The following is a 16902-nucleotide window of genomic DNA, read 5'->3' on the forward strand; positions in this document are numbered from 1 at the left end:
AGTGGTGCGGGGCCGAGGAGGCGGCGATAACCACGCCCAGCGGCGCAGGGGGAACCGGGTGGCCAGGGCCCCGGGCCTGTGGGGGTGGAGCGGAGATGGCGGTCGATAAGGAGCTGTTGCAGCTGGACCTCTACGCCCTGCTGGGGGTCGGGGAGAAGGCTTCGGACAAGGAGGTCAGGGCCTGACAGGAGGAGGGGCGGGGCAGGTCAGGTCAGGTCAGGTCATGGGGCTCCCCCGCCCCGTTGGCGAACGCTCCCCTCAGCCCCGGGGGCTCTTGCAGCACGTGGCGGCCCCGGGGTCTGATACCACGGTGACGGCGGCTACGTGCTACCAGAAATACAAGGCGACCCTGGGCGCTCTCCTTGCCCCCAGTATGTGAAAGCACGTGTGGGGCTGCGCCTGGTGCGGGGGGCAGTGGCAGAAAAGTGGCACCTTCTGCAGCGAGTCGTGTTCATTGCCAACGTAAACACTGACCTGAGATGTTAGTCACCTGTTGGGTGGGGGAAGCTAAACCTTAGAGCACCGTAACCGGTTAAATAACGTGGGTAGGGAGCAAATTTCTCTCTGCCTCTGCTGATATTTAAGAGGTCACAGTATGGGACTGGGGAAGATGTTTTGAGATGAGATCTTGAGGCAGAGAGGTACCGTAGTGTGCCATATGGCAGCAGCTACTGATGAGAAAGCTCTTGTGCAGTCGGTGACAAAATGATAGGAAGGGCAAAGAGAAGGCAGGTGTGATGCATGTAACTTGTTTCAAAAACCTTATTAAAACATCTAGCTTATCATAATTCTCTTTATTTTGTCCACTAAAATGTCATGAATGTTTGTAAGCTTCTGTTCACTATACTTGCTGTTACTCATCATGAGCCACTGGCTTTTCAAGTGTTTGTTCAAGTCTCAGCTACATCTGGATAGCACTCATTCAGAAAAGCCACAGCACTTGGTTCCATTGTCATGACGCTCATCCCAGTACTCCAAGATAGATGCCATTTTCTCCCTCTCACAAGATGTCAGAAGGCTGACCTAGTTACTGGATCACATCCTTTGCGTTTGTTTCAACAGTCTATGACTAAAATGTTCTAAAACAAAGATTAAGAATAGAGAAAGAAATAGGATTAAAACAAGACACATGCTGTAGCTATAAAAAGAAAAGGAGTACTTGTGACACCTTAGAGACTAACAAATTTATTAGAGCATAAGCTTTCATGAGCCACAGCTCACTTCATCGGATGCAGAAGCTCACTTCATCGGATGCATACAGTTCTGCATCCGATGAAGTGAGCTGTAGCTCACGAAAGCTTATGCTCTAATAAATTTGTTAGTCTCTAAGATGCCACAAGTACTCCTTTTCTTTTTACGGATACAGACTAACACGGCTGCTACTCTGAAACCTGTCATGCTGTAGCTAGACAGACTCACAAGAGTTAAACTCAATAGATACATTTGGGCCCAATTTGGCATTCCACATAAAGCTTCTCCTCAGTTCAGAGACGGGACAAGGACTGCTTTCTGGTACCTTTGCATTCTGGGGCTGTCTGGGGGCCTGCCTGGCCCCTGGTGTAGATTAGAGCTGCCTCAGGTCCTGGTTGATGATTGTGTAACTTCTTTATTTCCCAGTTTAGCCCAGTATTCCTTGTGTCCTCACTGCTCAATGAAAATAACAGGACCCTGTCATATAACATTGCCTTTGCTCCTTTCTCTAGAGTGAACATTATTCTGTTATTTTCCAAAACTTTTATAATCTTCATTATTCACCTGTGAACTCTCTTCGTTTGCCTTTCTTGAAACGTGGTGTTGCAAGATGACTGCATTTCCCCTGATGAAGCCTAATTAGTACCGTGGTTTATTATTTATGTAGAAAGGGTCCCAAACTTGCTAGGTACTTTACAGATAGAGTAAAACAGATCCCTGCCCTGAAGAACTTGCAGTCTACATGGACAACACACACACATGGAATGGGGGAAGGAAACCTTGAATTTGTGGGGGTGGGGTGAGGAAAAGGTGGAGAGGTGAGAGAAAAGAATATATAGACTAGGCCTGATATGGAGCTCTAATTTGGAACACTAAAGTTACGTTTTTAGGAATTGTTTATGGGGAAGTTAGCAGATTGTTAATTTGTGTGGAGTAATCTTGCTTGTTTTGCATAGGATACTCCTATTAATACCTAATATGGCAATTGTTTTATTATACTGTTACATTGTGATTCTTAGTCATGTTGCTGGTATTTAATAGGACAGACCATATTTGCTAGTTCACTGATCACCATCTCTACTATAGTCGTTGTACTATATTTTCTGCCTTTTTGTCTTAAATATGTGGGGTAAAATTCCCATTGACTTCAGTGGAGGTGGGATTCACCCATTATATTTATTTACAGTGCTTTAAATGGATACTGTCAACTTGAAATCTAGTCTGTTTCAAAAAAGAGTTAAAACTAGTTTCTGTACTAAATCTGCATGAGTCTCCTTAAATCTCTGTGGTTTTGCAGTTACATTTCCCTTTTTTTTTCCACCCCCGCCCTGTTTTTTCTGCTTTATTGTTTTACAGACCAACACAAACAATGGCAGAAACTGACAGTTTATAGAAGAGGAACAATGAAATTGACTAAATACCAAGTGTTGTCAATTTAACAAAATTAAACTTAACAAGAAATAACTTTTTTCCTCTAATTTTCAGTTACAATAACACCAGTAGGTATAGTTTTCATATTTATTAAGGGGGGAAGTAAAATCTTTAAGATTTTCTTCTTAAAGATGTTTCTAGAAATAATATTCTGCAAAGGTTTGTGGAATGCTCTGCTTTATTTTTTTCATATATGCTTATCTTATCTAACTTATATCATTATTAACTCAGGATTTCCACAGGGAATTCATTCCCAGTCTATTATTTGGAACTGCTAATGTCATCACAAATGTATTTGTGATTTCTCACAAATTCACTGTAATTCTCAGTTCCCTGCAATGGGAAACAGAGATCTTAAGGATTTGTGTGAAGAGCAGATGCTAGTACCCTGAAAACTTCCATCATATTCTTTTGGGGTAGACAGGGTATGTCTACACTACGAAATTAGGTCGATTTTGTAGAAGTCGATTTTTAGAAATTGATTTTATACAGTCGATTGTGTATGTCCCCACTAAGAGCATTAAGTCGGCGGAGTGTGTCCTCAATACGGTGGCTAGCATTGACTTACGGAGTGGTGCACTGTGGATAGCTATCCCACAGTTCCCGCAGTCTCGGCTGCCCATTGGAATTCTGGGTTAAGCTCCCAATGCCTAATGGGGTTAAAACATTGTCGAGAGTGGTTTTGGGTACATGTCGTCAGTCGCCGCTCCTTTCCTCCCTCTCTCTGTGAAAGCAATGGCAGATGGTTGTTTCGCTCCTTTTTTCCTGGGTTACCCAGGCAGACCCCATACCACAGCAAGCATGGAGACCGCTCAGCTCACCGCTGCTGTTGTGAGCATGCCTTCTCTGGCTTCAGGGTCAGGGATCCCGCCTTGGGAGGGTATTGGCTCCAGGGTGATGAAAAGGTCCTGGCTGCCAGGGAGAACGGATTCACTGCTTGTCTGCTGCGCATTCTCCTCCTCTTCCTCATCCTCAAAATACTCCTCCCGTCGCGTGAGACTCCCCCCTTGCAGGTGTCCATGGACAGTGGTGGAGTAGTGGTAGGATCCCCACCTAGAATGCCATGCAGCTGATCATAGAAGCGACATGTATGGGGCTCTGACATGGAGCGACCATTTGCCTCCTTTGTCTTTTGGTAGGCTTGCCTGAGCTCCTTGACTTTCATGCGGCACTGCTGTGTGACCCTGTTGTAGCCTCTCTCCGCCATGCCCTGTGCAATTTTGGCATATATATTAGCATTTCTTCTTTTTGATCGGAGTTTAGCCTGCACAGATTCTTCTCCCCATACAGCAATCAGATCCAGTGTCTCCCTTTCGGTCCATGCTGGAGCTCATTTGCAATCTTGGGGGGACTGCGTGGTCACCTGTGCTGCTGAGCTTGCCACACTGACCAAACGGGAAATGAAATTCAAAATTTTCCCGGACTTTTACTGTGTACCTGGCTAGTGCATCGGAATTCAAAGTGCTGTCCAGAGTGGTCACATTGGAGAACTCTGGGATAGCTCCGGGAGGCCAATACCGTCGAATTGCATCTGCACTACCCAAATTCGACCCAGCAAGGTCGATTTTAGCGCTACTCCCCTCACCGGAGAGGAGTACAGAAGTCGATTTTAAGAGCCCTTTAGGTCGATGGAATGGGGTTGAATGTGTAGATGCATTCATTTTAAAATCGACCTAACGCGGCTAAATTTGACTTAACTCCGTCGTGTAGACCAGGGCTGAGACTCTGGGCTTGCCATTGGATACATGCAGGTAGCACTATTGGAATCATCTGTGCTTCCATGCAGACACGAGAGACAACCTGCATGGATCAAGGTTTATATTTACTAATTTGGCATAAACTAACCATTTGACTTGCCAGTTTGTATTACCAGTTGAAAATGTGATAGTATTGAAGGTGCAGCACAGAAATGTGGCAAATCTGCAGGTGACATGAGCCACCTAGAGAGCAATGTCTTTATGTAAGGTATTTGAAGCATCCCGGAGAACTGGAAAAAAGAAAAGGAGTACTTGTGTCACCTTAGAGACTAACACATTTATTTGAGCATAAGCTTTCGTGAGCTACAGCTCACTTCATCGGATTTTGCAGACACAGACTAACACAGCTGCTACTCTGAAACCGGAGAACTGGGCAGTCTTTGTACAGAGGAGCCAGCCAGGCATCACCATAAACTGTGACTGAGGGGGGAATTATTTTTCCCTGGATCATTTGTTTGGAAGCCCTAACTGATGTCATCACATTGGAGAGTTCCTCTGACAATTATCTGTGTTGTGGATGATGTGTGCCTTGAGAAGACTTCACTTTATTTTTAGTGGAGTCTCATTTACGGAGGTGTATGATTTAGGTTTGTTATGTTTTAGCTGCTGGTTGCCTTTACTGTTACTTATATATGTCCACCAGGTGATGTCTGAATACCAAAGGTTCCCTCCAGCCAATTTATAAAGTGATTCCTTGGCAGTTGGATGGAAGCCACTCTTCTTCCTTGATTTTATACTTGCATATGGAGATTTCCTATGATAGAGAGAACTCGGATGTTAAAATCCTATTCAGTGGCTTGTAAAATGTTTGTTGACTTCTCTTTGAAGGGTAAGAAATACTGTATGTACATGATCTCTGTAGCAGCATATCCATAGCTGAAAAAAACAAACCCTAAAACTAACATGGATCTCTGAGACAGTTACTAAAATTGTATAGTCTTTGGTCAAAATTTCCTCTCCCTGCCAATACCACTTGTTGTGCAGTATGCTGTACAATCTCCATTCCAAGTAATTACATCTGCAGAGAACACCCCTTCCACTTCTGACTTGATGAAGATTGTGCCTCATTATATTAAACTTGGCATTGGCTGTAGTGATCTATTCATTTGTGACTTTAAGGGTTTATTACTGCAACATGCTGTATCTAGGACTGAAACCTCTGGCTTTAAAAAAAGTCAAATTGAGTGAATGTAATTGCTGACCTACTTGGCTGGAATGTTTTCTTGTTGCAGTGCAGTTTGATTATAAGGCAAGAGCACTGTAGAAAAGTTGTGAGTTGAGCTTAAAACAGCCTCCTGCAGTTACAGTAGGATAATTTAATTTATCTAGCCAGCTGCCAGTGATGCCATCAGTGTCCTAGTCTTTCTTTATTTGCTAGGTTGCCTATGGTACTCCCAGTCCTGCCAGTGTGTGCCGGTGCCTAACCTTAAGTCATTTTTTTACAGACACACTCCTTAAATACTCAGGTTTCAGAGTAGCAGCCGTGTTAGTCTGTATTCGCAAAAAGAAAAGGAGTACTTGTGGCACCTTAGAGACTAACAAATTTATTTGAGCATAAGCTTTCGTGAGCTACAGCTCACTTCATCGGATGCATTCAGTGGAAAATACAGTGGGGAGATTTATATACATAGAGAACATGAAACACTACTCAGTCATACATTTCTTGTGTTTTCTATGTGATGTTTTTGTCCTGAAGGCCTCTCATTGTATGTGGAGAGCTGCACTCATTGATGAATCTCTGTTCTGTACAGGTTAAGAAAGCATACAGGCAGAAGGCCCTGACTTGCCATCCGGATAAGAACCCAGACAATCCCAGAGCAGGTAAGATCAGTCTGTGTAGAAACAAGCAGGTTTTCCCTGTCTGTTCCAGCTGCGTGGACACTTGGGAGTCGCTATGTTTGTCTGCTGTTGCACAGCTCTGTTTTTGCAAGTAATTATGGAAGTGCCTGTGTTATGCAGTGTGTGCACATATATCTCTGTCTGAGGTCTTGTCTACTCAGTGAGCTAATGAGCACTTACAAGGGGTGTGGTTTATAAAGTGCATTAACACGTGCATTAATTGGTCCATGTAGACCCTGCTGGTGTGCACTAAAGTTTCCCTAGCCTGTGTTAAGGTGGTAGTAAAAGACACTTTAGTATGCATCTGCAGGGTCTGCATGGACCAGTTAATGTGCAGCACGTAAGTGCACTTTAGAAATCACACCTCCGTAAGAACATGTTACTCCACCATGTAGACAAGCCCTGAGACACATTTATCACTACTAGGTAACTGAGTTATAGGGCTAAATGCACAGATATTGGATTATGGGGCAGATCTACCTAGGCACAAATGGCAGTTGGGTGCTTAACTCCTATTTCTGCTTTTGAAAATCTTCCCCTTAATGGTACCTCTCAGAGTGAATCCTCCACCTTTGGCCATTATATCCCACTGGCTGCCAGGTCACACTTCTAATCTACAGTTCTAAGAATCTCTAGCCTTTAATGGAAACCTTGTATATCATTATTTATTTATATATTGATAGTGCCCATTGTGAGAAAATCATATCTCCGTTATAGGCAAGTCTCCATACACTGTGCAGTGAAATGGACCTAAATTATGGACAAAGTTCTTAAATTCTGCAGCTCTTTAATTTACATTTAAATGAATTAAATATGAAAATGAATAATACCATCCATATGGTGGCGCCACTGATGTTCATTTTGATATTAAGTTTGGTTTATTTTATGGTGTCCTCATGTTTATCACTTTGATGTGCCATAGATTTGTATACTGATCACATATAAATGCACTGTAGCAGCTTTCAGAGGGAAACTGGTCCTTACGGCACTTTGGGAGGCATCGAAGACAGTTGGGGATTGTGGGATAAGCATGTGAGCTGAATTCTAAAATGATTAGCAGTGAAGCAATTAACATTTTTGACATTTAAATTGTCATCTGAAGGTTTCAGAATTAATAGCCCTTTGAGATGAAAGGGAGAGTTCATACTTAACAGGACTGTTTTTTCAGGCTATCTGCAGGCTCAGGAATCAAATGTAACTGCTCTTGGTTACATTTGATTCACATTTTCAAGATTTCCTTCAGAACCCGAAGGTCCAGACGCAGGTTTTTTTTCTATTTAAATGAAAGCTTAAATAATAGGGCATAATTTTGTGAGTGACTTCCAGAGCCGTGGGCTATAGGCTGGATTACAAATACTGTATAAATGTTATTCTTCTCTCTAGAATTCTGTAGGTATCTTCCATAAGGGAATTACTTCCTCCGATATGTATCCAGAGACTCTGTGAGCTGCTTACTTGGTTTTCTGTGTCTTACCCCTCTTTCCTTTCTAATCCCCAGAGGAACTCTTTCACCAGCTGTCTCAGGCCTTAGCAGTGCTAACGGATGCAGCAGCAAGGGTAAGGATGACCATCCCTTGGACATGGTGGCAGTGTGTGTTACCTGTATCTGCCAATACACTTATATAAGTGAAGAAGGAAGTATGCTAAAGTAGTGAAAGCTGCCTCCCTTTCTTTCTCATTCCCCACCCTCCACTCCCATTGAGCCTGGGGGCATCAATATGGTTACATTTTATGGATCTTTTCTGTAAGACATTTACATGTTCTAATGTGTATCTCTAGGCTTTGTGAACTCAGATGGGGACAGGCACTGTATAAGAACCAAGAAAGATCTTCTCGGTCCCACCTGATACACTGTGGGAATGGCTGAGTAGAGATCTTGGCTGAGACTGTGTTTACCAGCATATTGAATTGGGACATGTCCCAAGTGTAAAAAAAAAAAATTCGGGCCTGGTTTGGAGAGAGACTGAGTACTGCAACTCCTCTTGAGCACCAACAATACGCTCTGAAATCAGATCAGGCCTGTAAAAAATAAATATGCATGCAGACCCCTTAATTTTATGTGATTGATATCATGTTTAGAAAACAGTAAGTACCTTGTTCAATTTATAAAGACAAGAATGTCTGACAGAAGTAAGATCATGTTGCCTTTCTTCTGAGTAATATTTGCTAATATAAAGTAAAACTTTCAATACGTGTGAGATCTCTTGTCCAAAGTTTGTGCCACAGGTAGCATATCTGAAATGGGTGGGGGAGATAAAATTATAAACAGGAACCCCAATTAATGCAACTGATGTCTGTCCTTTTCCTTAAACAACTCCACAGGCTACCAACTGAAGCCCTGTAAATAATCCAGAAATGTAAAGTGAGAATTAAAACAAAAAGTTCACGAAAAGCCAATAACTGTGTCTCGTTAAGATAACCAGAAAAGGCTTTTCAAAATACCAGAATATAGGGCTTTAAAACAATAAATAAATCTCTATGAAAGACTGGCCAAAATTTTAATCTATTCTCCCTTGAATGGTGGCATTCTTGATTCCAAGAACTTCTTATCTTCCATTTTTAAAGTGTGTGTGTGGGAGCAGGAGCAGGAGCAGGAGGAATTCTGCTTAGAAAACCCAAATATTCATGAAGTAAAACACCACCAGCTTTTCCTCCAGTATTTAAAATAAAGATAATACTTACATACATACCTAACTTTATGCACTGTGAATGGTCCCACTACTCTCAATGCGTCAAGTTAAGCATGTACATGAATCTGTGCAGGATCAGGGCCTTGCCTACCACACAGCAGTGTTGTGAAGATCAATGGGCCAGATACTCAACTAATGTAAAGCAGTGTAACTCCATTGGCCTCAGGGAAACTATGCTAGTTTACACCAGCTGAGGATCTGGCCCTAAAGTGCTATATAAATTCTGAATTATTATTATTTATTACAATTAGTGTAAAATTCTGCTTTGAATTAGAAGACAGTGTCTGATCAATTAAAGTCAAGTTACACATTTTGCACATGAAGAGTTTTCTCGAAAATAAATTTTTATTTTAAACTTCACTTTAAGGCAAACCTGATCTCTCTCATCAACAGATTATTATTCTGCACCATTCAGAAAACGACCTTCCTCACCAATAGTATCAGTGCCATCAGGGGCCACTCATAGCTGGCCCATGAATCTAAAACATTCTTCCTACCACTGAAGATGGGTCAAACTTTGTCTCAAAAACACTTTACAGTAACTCCTGGACTCCATACCCTTCCATGCTGCATCTTGGGGCTCTTGTGTTGTCATAATTTCAAAATGGTTTGTAACATCTTGTGTTTCTATGAATGCCACCAGCAATGGCTAGAAAACTCTCCACCTCTAGTTTCAATATGTATCAATAACTAATCTCTACTCTATTCATAACCCCTTATTTTCCCTCTTTATTTTATATTGGTTCATATTCTGTTGTTTCTTTAATAGGCGGCATATGACAAAGTGAGAAAAGCCAAGAAGCAGGCAGCAGAAAGGACTCAAAAACTTGATGAGAGAAGAAAGAAAGTAAAGCTTGGTATGGCAATCAAGATCATTCCCTTTTGCCCTAGGGAAACATTTGAGGTGCTGTGATCTTATATTTCTTCCCCCTGTATAATTCTCTGAGTTAAACTTCTGTCCATCCGTAATGGTTGAACTTTCTTACATCATTCTTTATGGAACAGTGATTGTGTGAAACCCCCCATGCTGTTAGCAGGGTCTGATCCTGCGGAGGAAAGCGTTGATGAATGACGGTTACAGCTGGCTCAGCACTTCACCTAAATATAAGGGAGGCAGGAGAGGCCATCAGGCAGAGAACTGAGGGAGGGAACCCTAGGAGCAGCCAGGTCTGGGGAAGGGCTCTCTAGTTTCTAGTGTCATGCAACCTGGCTTTGTAGACAGTAATGGCAATAACTGGGGTTTGGGGTTTTTGCAGACCTTGAAGCCCGGGAACGAGAAGCCCAAGCTCATGTGAGTGAAGAGGAAGAGATCCGAATAACCAGGACACTAGAACAAGAGGTAATAAAGATTTGCGTGTCATGTTATTTTCAGGCAGGAATATGGTTGAACACCTTTTAACATGTAGCCATGGTGGTGAGCTGAGACCCAACAAATTCCTGTGAACCATAGCAGTTCATCAGCCTTTTGGAATAAATGGTTCCTGTGGAATAATCCCAGCCTCGTGGTTTGATCACTACCAAATTCGTGGTCCATTTTGGTCAATTTCACGGCCAGAGGGTTTTAAAATTGGTCAATTTCATGATTTCAGATGTTCACATCTGAAATTTCAGGGTGTTGTAACCCTGGGGGTCCTGACCCAAAAGGGAATTGTGGTGTGGGGAGGGTCACAAAGCTGTTGTAGGGGGGTCGCGGGATTGCCACCCTCTCTTCTGTGCTGCCTTCAGAGCTTTCTGCAGCCAGAGGAGGCTCCTGGAGGTGAGTCTGATCTCCCTTTGCTCCTGGGAGCGCCCCAGCCAGGGGCTCCTAGCTGCTAGTCCTGGCCAGCCTGGGGGGAAACAAGACTTGTTCTTCCCCTGCACAGTCCCTCTAGAGGGGACATCAGACCCACCTCCGAGTACCTCCGCTGGCTGCAGGAAACTCTGCAGTTGGGCAGCAGTCCCGGAGCTTCCTGCAGCTAGAGGAGGTTCCCGAAGGTGGTGGGTCCGATCTCTCCAGTGCTGCTGGGAGCGCCCCAACCAGGGGCTCCTAGCTGCTAGTCCCAACCAATACCCAGGGCTCCAGCCAATTTGCACCCTCCCCCCCCTTGAAAAGTGGGTGCCCCAAGCCTCGGCAGAAGCTGCAGGGGTGGAAGCTCTGGCAGGAGTCAGGGGGGCAGGCTCCTCAAGCCCAGTTCCAGGGCTGCTGTACTACCCTCACTTCTGCGCTGCCTCTAGAGGTGGGTCTGATCTCACCAATGACAGCGGCCATACAGGGGAAGGACAAGTCCTGTCCCCCTCCAGCCCAGCCGGGACTAGCAGCTAGGAGCTCTGGGCTGGGACGCTCCCAACAGCACAGAAGAGAGTGGATTTCACAGGGAAGGGGTTATTTCAGATCCATGCCACGTTTTTCATGGCCATGAAATTTGTAGAGCCCTATACATGGTTTTTTTTGGGGGGAGGGGAAAGGGAGCTCTTTTTAAACTTTCCTCCTTTCTTTCACTCTCTTCCCATCTTCTACTTAATGGTGAGAGGGTTAAATGGATGCAAGTATGGTGGGATTGCTGTTGATTACAAACCAATTAGCAGACTTTCTTGGTAACATAATTGTGGTATTTCTTCTCTCCTGCCTCCACTGTAGATAATACGCCTGCGGGAAGAGGGCTCCCGGCAGCTAGAAGAACAGCAAAAACTCATGCGGGACCAGATCCGACTTGAGAGAGAGCCACGAGTCCAAGGTAAGGGCAGATGAGATTGGAGCCTTCATCCAAACTACAAGTTTACAGAGTCCCAAATCTTTCATGAGCTAACTTACACGGGTACCACACTGAATAGGGAGATGGTCAATGTGACAGGTTCCCCCCCCGCCCCCCGGGGGTGCCACCTGGAACTGGGGTACCACTGAGCTCTCTGACCCACCAGCCTGGGCTCCCTCTCACACTGTGCTGCTGTGACAAGTTGCAAAGCCCTCCAAGCTTGCACTTTCACCAGCATTCACCCAGGTAGGGACACACCCAGCTGCAGTCACATGCAGGCTCTCTAACCACCAGCCTCCCAGCCTAGGATTTAATTTCCTCTAAGCTGCACGGCTGCCCAGCAGGCTATCATCTTAAGGTGTCCCTCCCCCCACTGCTGCGCTACTCCTTCCCTCTGCCTTGGAGTCCCTGGCCAGCTGCTCCTGGGAGCCTCCTGCTTGCTGTGCAGAGCAGAGGGAAGGTAGGGAGGGCGCTGATGTCAGGGTGTCCCTGTCTCCCCTGTACCCTATCTCCACAGAGCTGGTGGGGGGACACAACAGGGCTCAGGATGGAGGGAGCTTGCTGGCAGTTGATGCTGTGTCTGAACAAGCAGGCTTCAGACTGCTGAGTGCCGACCTACTTAAGAGTCTCTCTCTCTCTGACACACTCACCTCCCAACACATACTTGTATTGTTGTTGTTACTTGACACTTCTTTCGAAGTGTGTTGTTTAAGTTTTTTGACTGATCTATGCATTTCATAATTTTTATTTCTCTTACGGTTAGATTTAATTCCTTGAGTAGTGAGTTCTAAAATGCCTAACCTCTCCTGGCTGGAGTAATTATCCCTAGGGTAACTTTTTTAAAATATATATTATATCTAGGTTTTTTGTTTCTACTGGTGGTGCACATCTGCACATTACCTCGATATGGTGCATATAACAAAATTCATTCCTCACATGGATGGAAAAAATTAGAGGGAACACTGCCTAGGACCCCAGAGCAGTACCAGCCTGCCCTGGTCAAATCTGGCCAGTATATGGGTTTAACACCTGGTCCGCCTCTCCCTCAATGTGAAGAGGACCATGCACACTTGTGGTAACCACGCTGAGATTTTTCCCCAGACACTGTAGTCAAATGTACACTGGTTTGGATTAAAACATAAAATAAGTTTAACTACAAAAGGATAGATTTTAAGTGATATCAAACAGATCAAAGCAGATTACCTAGTAAATAAACAAAACCACAAACTGAGTTTAACATACTAGATAGATAGGATATAAATTAGCAAATTCTCACCCTGAGTGATCAACAGGCTGGCAGATTCTTAAGGCACAAGCTGCCTTGGTCTTGCAGCTTGAGTTTCCCAGGTTTTCATATGCAAGCTAGAAATCCCTTTAGTCACTTCCCCCCATGTTCAATCTTTATTCCTCAGGTGTTTCCAGGGGTTGTTGCCTGCACTCAGTGCCCAGAGGCAAAACAACAGCAGGGGTCCGTTACCCGGTGTGCGTCACTCAATAATCACAACGGGGTGGAGAAGCAGAAAAGTTTATTTGCAGCTGCAAACAAGGTACAGGGAGAATAGAATCTCAAATCCTGCACATCAGAGCAGGTCATTACACACACTTTTATATTCCTTAATGCTACTGCACTACACATTAGCCAATCAAAACTTTGCACAAATACTCTGCCTTCCTTATATGGGTTACAACAATGTTTATTTCCTGCAACCTCTAACAAGCATTCCTAGCAACTTAAACAACCAGCACATCCTGTCTGGCCTTGTAGCTGTCTCTCCTATTATCTTTAACTTGGCGTCAGCAAACCTTACACTATAAGGCATTATCTGCGGCTGCAACATTGTTTTAAGAGCAAAAGAGCTTACTCAAACCAGCCATGCCTGAATTCTGTTAAGGGGGGTTGAGAAGAAGCCCTTAGGCCTTCAGCAGGGAGACTTCCTCGACCCTTATGGCCTTCCATCCCCTCAACTTAACTAGTGGCCATGCCCTGGGGTCTCCAACAGGGTGGTGGTGTAGGGAGAGTGAGGTACCCACATGATGTCATTTTCCCCCTTTTATATCTTCTTCCCACTTGCTGGAAAGCTCTTGTGCTGTGACCTGGATCAAACAGTTCCCATTGTGTAGTGCTATCTCTGAGAGATTTCAATTGCACACAGTCCCTGGGGTAATCCTTGTGCTTGTGTGCGTTGCTTCAATAAGCCATTAATGTTGTTTGACCTTTTTACTATTATACCTGAAAGGCTGCTTGTGGGTGTTTTCAACCTCACAACATGTTTCAGTAACACACGCATAGCCAAACTTCCTAACTTCACATACGACGGTAGCACATACAATCCAACGAGATATTACTATCTAGCAGATCAAGACTTTTAGAATATCTCACAAGGCATGCTTTGTACAAAACATATCCTAATACATGATAGTGGTGAATATTGGGGTGCCAGGATGTCACAGTCAATATGGCTGTACTTCCTCATCTTGGCTTCTTCCTACACACCCATGTCCCTGGCTTGCTGCTGGAGGCAGGCAGTACTCATATTCCTGCTGAAATCCTTCCCACAGGAAGGAGGGTGGTGACTTAGTGCACTGGATGATGGGAAACAAGATCTTTCAAACCTTTCCTACACTCATCCCCCTCCTTCCCTTTTCTGGGAATATGGACAATCTCCTTCTGAAGCTTAGAGCCTGGACATCCCCAAAGGGACTCTCCACAGTAGAACTAGAAGGATATTCTAAAGTAGGATCTGACCGTCACAGTCAGATGTATTCAGTTTATGCTTGCTGGCCCCCATGATTTAAATACTGATAGAGAACAATTCTGGTTTGCTAAGGTGGCTTTCCCGATGGTCACTAATTCTGCATTTCCTCCCCATGCTCCACTGAAAGTGACTTGGTATCTATCACTTACGAAGGCTCAACATGTGGAAGTTATGTCTCTGCATAGTCTGGAGCTCTCTTGTGCTTAGTTCCTGGAACTCACATTTCTGTTCTCTCTCCCATGCCTGTGTGTACACACACTTCATACCAGATTTGTGCAGAGCCAGGAAATTGGTAGATTCTTGAACTGTGACAGACAATTCCTTAGCTCCCTTCCCTCTTTCTTTTCTCAGATAGCAACGTAGGAAGTTAACATGTTTAAGGTTGTCAGCCCCTGAATTCTCATGGCACCTCAGGTACTATAGCCAGTTCCCCTCAGACACTTGTAACTGAGCTTTGTTCCAGACTCTTTCACTTGCACTCCCAACTTTCCAGCCCACACGCATCTCTGCTTACAGATTCTTCCCTTGGTTCTTTCATACTCTGTTACCTATCTGTACTCAAAATATAGTCCCATTCTTGAGATAATACTGCTCTGCTTCTGGAAAAAAGTTAGGGTATTCCTTGTTTAAAATTGCTCTGTCTCTTGCTTCATATCTCTTCCACTCTGGCAGAGGCGACAGTGGCTAAATCAATATCACTTCCTAACGAAGGGCGATCTTATGGATAAAGAATAGAACTGTAACTCAGTAGATCTGATGTCTCATCTGGGTTCTGCCACTGACTTCCAGTGTGGCCACAGGCAAGTCATTTAATCTCCCTGTACTTTAGAATCATAGAATCATAGAATATCAGGGTTGGAAGGGACCTCAGGAGGTCATCTAGTCCAACCCCCTGCTCAAAGCAGGACCAATCCCCATTTTACAGATGATGAATTGAGGATGTTGAGGATTAATTTAAGGAATGCTTGTGAAGCTCTATGAGATCCTTGGATAGAAAGATGCAATGGAAGGGCAAAGTATAATCCCTTGTCAGCACAGACTTGCATACAGGATTAATTCTGCAGTCTACACTAGCCTTATTTTGTTTTCCTTGACATTTCTCACTGTCGTTACCACCAGTAAAGCTATGCTGCTAGGAGCAAGAGTGGACCAGTTTCTCACACCACCTTCAGTTTTACTATGGTGTTGTCTCACTTTGATCAGGGCAAGTCTAGACAACAGGGTAGCAAAAACGCTGGCAGCCACCGGCATCTTTTCTATGCAAAGGTGCTGAACTACAGTCAGCAACAGTGGGAAACTTTAGTGGGGAAGAAACCCAGAAGGCAGAATTGCCATTGCCTTGTACATATGCACTAACAAACTGTGTGGTGTTACTGTTTATCCTTGGGTTTTCCCCCCTTGTGCTTTCACTTTCTCTTCTTTCTCCTCCTAGGCAAACCAGATGGGAATGGAGTAGAAGGCAAAGGAACTCCCAAACTCAAAGTAAGACATCCCTAAAAATCAGACTATGTGAGAAGACCGGCCTACTAACCTTTTCAGCATTGGTAACTGGTTGGCAATCACTTCCAGAAGGGGCATCTCTCCTTGCACCCAGACTCAGAGCACCTCCAGTCTAGGAGAAAGCTGAAACTCCTCTGTCCAGCATGCTCAATGCTTACTGAAGCTCTCCACCCCCACCTTAAAATACTCCTTCCCCTCTTTTTTGTCCCCTGTAACCTGATCTCGAAACCAGTAGCCCTAAGCTTGGAATTCAGATGTGTGCGCATAAAACACTGGGAACATCTGGTTATTACCTTGATACATTCCTTTATTTACTTTCAGGTGCTTTACAATGTTTTTTTCATTCTGCTGAGGACTGTTTATCCCTTTGCCTCTGTATAACTTGTTCTCTTTAGTCTGTCTGCCAATACTGGTATTAAAATCACTGTCTTGGCAGTGTTGCGAATGTAAGTGTAAGTGGCAGACTTGTGTTATTTTGTAGCTGGCAAGAGCCATCTTCAGCACAGCTATGTGAGTTGAAGTGGACAAAACTAACTTGCAGCTTTTTTTTTCTAGCTAAGATGGAAATGCAAGAAGGATGATGAAACAAAAGGGGGATACTCAAAAGAAGTTCTCCTACAAATCCTGCAGAAGGTCCTGTTCTGAGATGCTCTTTCCTACCACTTGATATCCCCCAACCTTGATGCTGTAAGAAAGGGCGGAGAATTGTGGTGGAGCTACATATAAACCAAAGTGGCTCTTATTCTTCATTGTATAGCTTTCTCACTCCCTCATGCCAATTTTAAAGGTGGCCATCATGGATTCATCAGCCATGAACTGTCCCATTCGCTACAATGACTCTTGGTGGAAGTGGAGTAGCTGTGAACTCTTCCCTCAGAATAGAAGCTCGTTTAATAACCCCTATAAAGATTAGGCAGGCTGTGTGCATTATGGTGGACTTTCCCCTTCACTTAAAGTGTTAAATACTAGCTGCTGTGGGGTGGTATGCTGGACTAGAGGGACCTGT

At 44.1% G+C, this 16902-nt stretch overlaps 1 protein-coding gene across 1 annotated transcript in view; it reads left to right on the forward strand.

The window, feature by feature from the left end:
- The window catches only part of DNAJC17 (DnaJ heat shock protein family (Hsp40) member C17), a 26581-nt gene continuing 9679 nt past the window's right edge, over nt 1-16902 (forward strand). Inside the window, exons 1-8 of the mRNA XM_007055784.4 lie at nt 1-173; nt 6131-6200; nt 7717-7775; nt 9678-9765; nt 10165-10247; nt 11526-11622; nt 15829-15878; nt 16452-16529. Of these exons, the coding sequence (XP_007055846.1) occupies nt 96-173; nt 6131-6200; nt 7717-7775; nt 9678-9765; nt 10165-10247; nt 11526-11622; nt 15829-15878; nt 16452-16529 (603 nt within the window). The 5' untranslated portion in view covers nt 1-95. The remainder of the gene's footprint in view (nt 174-6130; nt 6201-7716; nt 7776-9677; nt 9766-10164; nt 10248-11525; nt 11623-15828; nt 15879-16451; nt 16530-16902) is intronic.

Source organism: Chelonia mydas, chromosome 6 (assembly GCF_015237465.2).
Source record: "Chelonia mydas isolate rCheMyd1 chromosome 6, rCheMyd1.pri.v2, whole genome shotgun sequence".
NCBI lineage: Eukaryota > Metazoa > Chordata > Testudines > Cheloniidae > Chelonia > Chelonia mydas.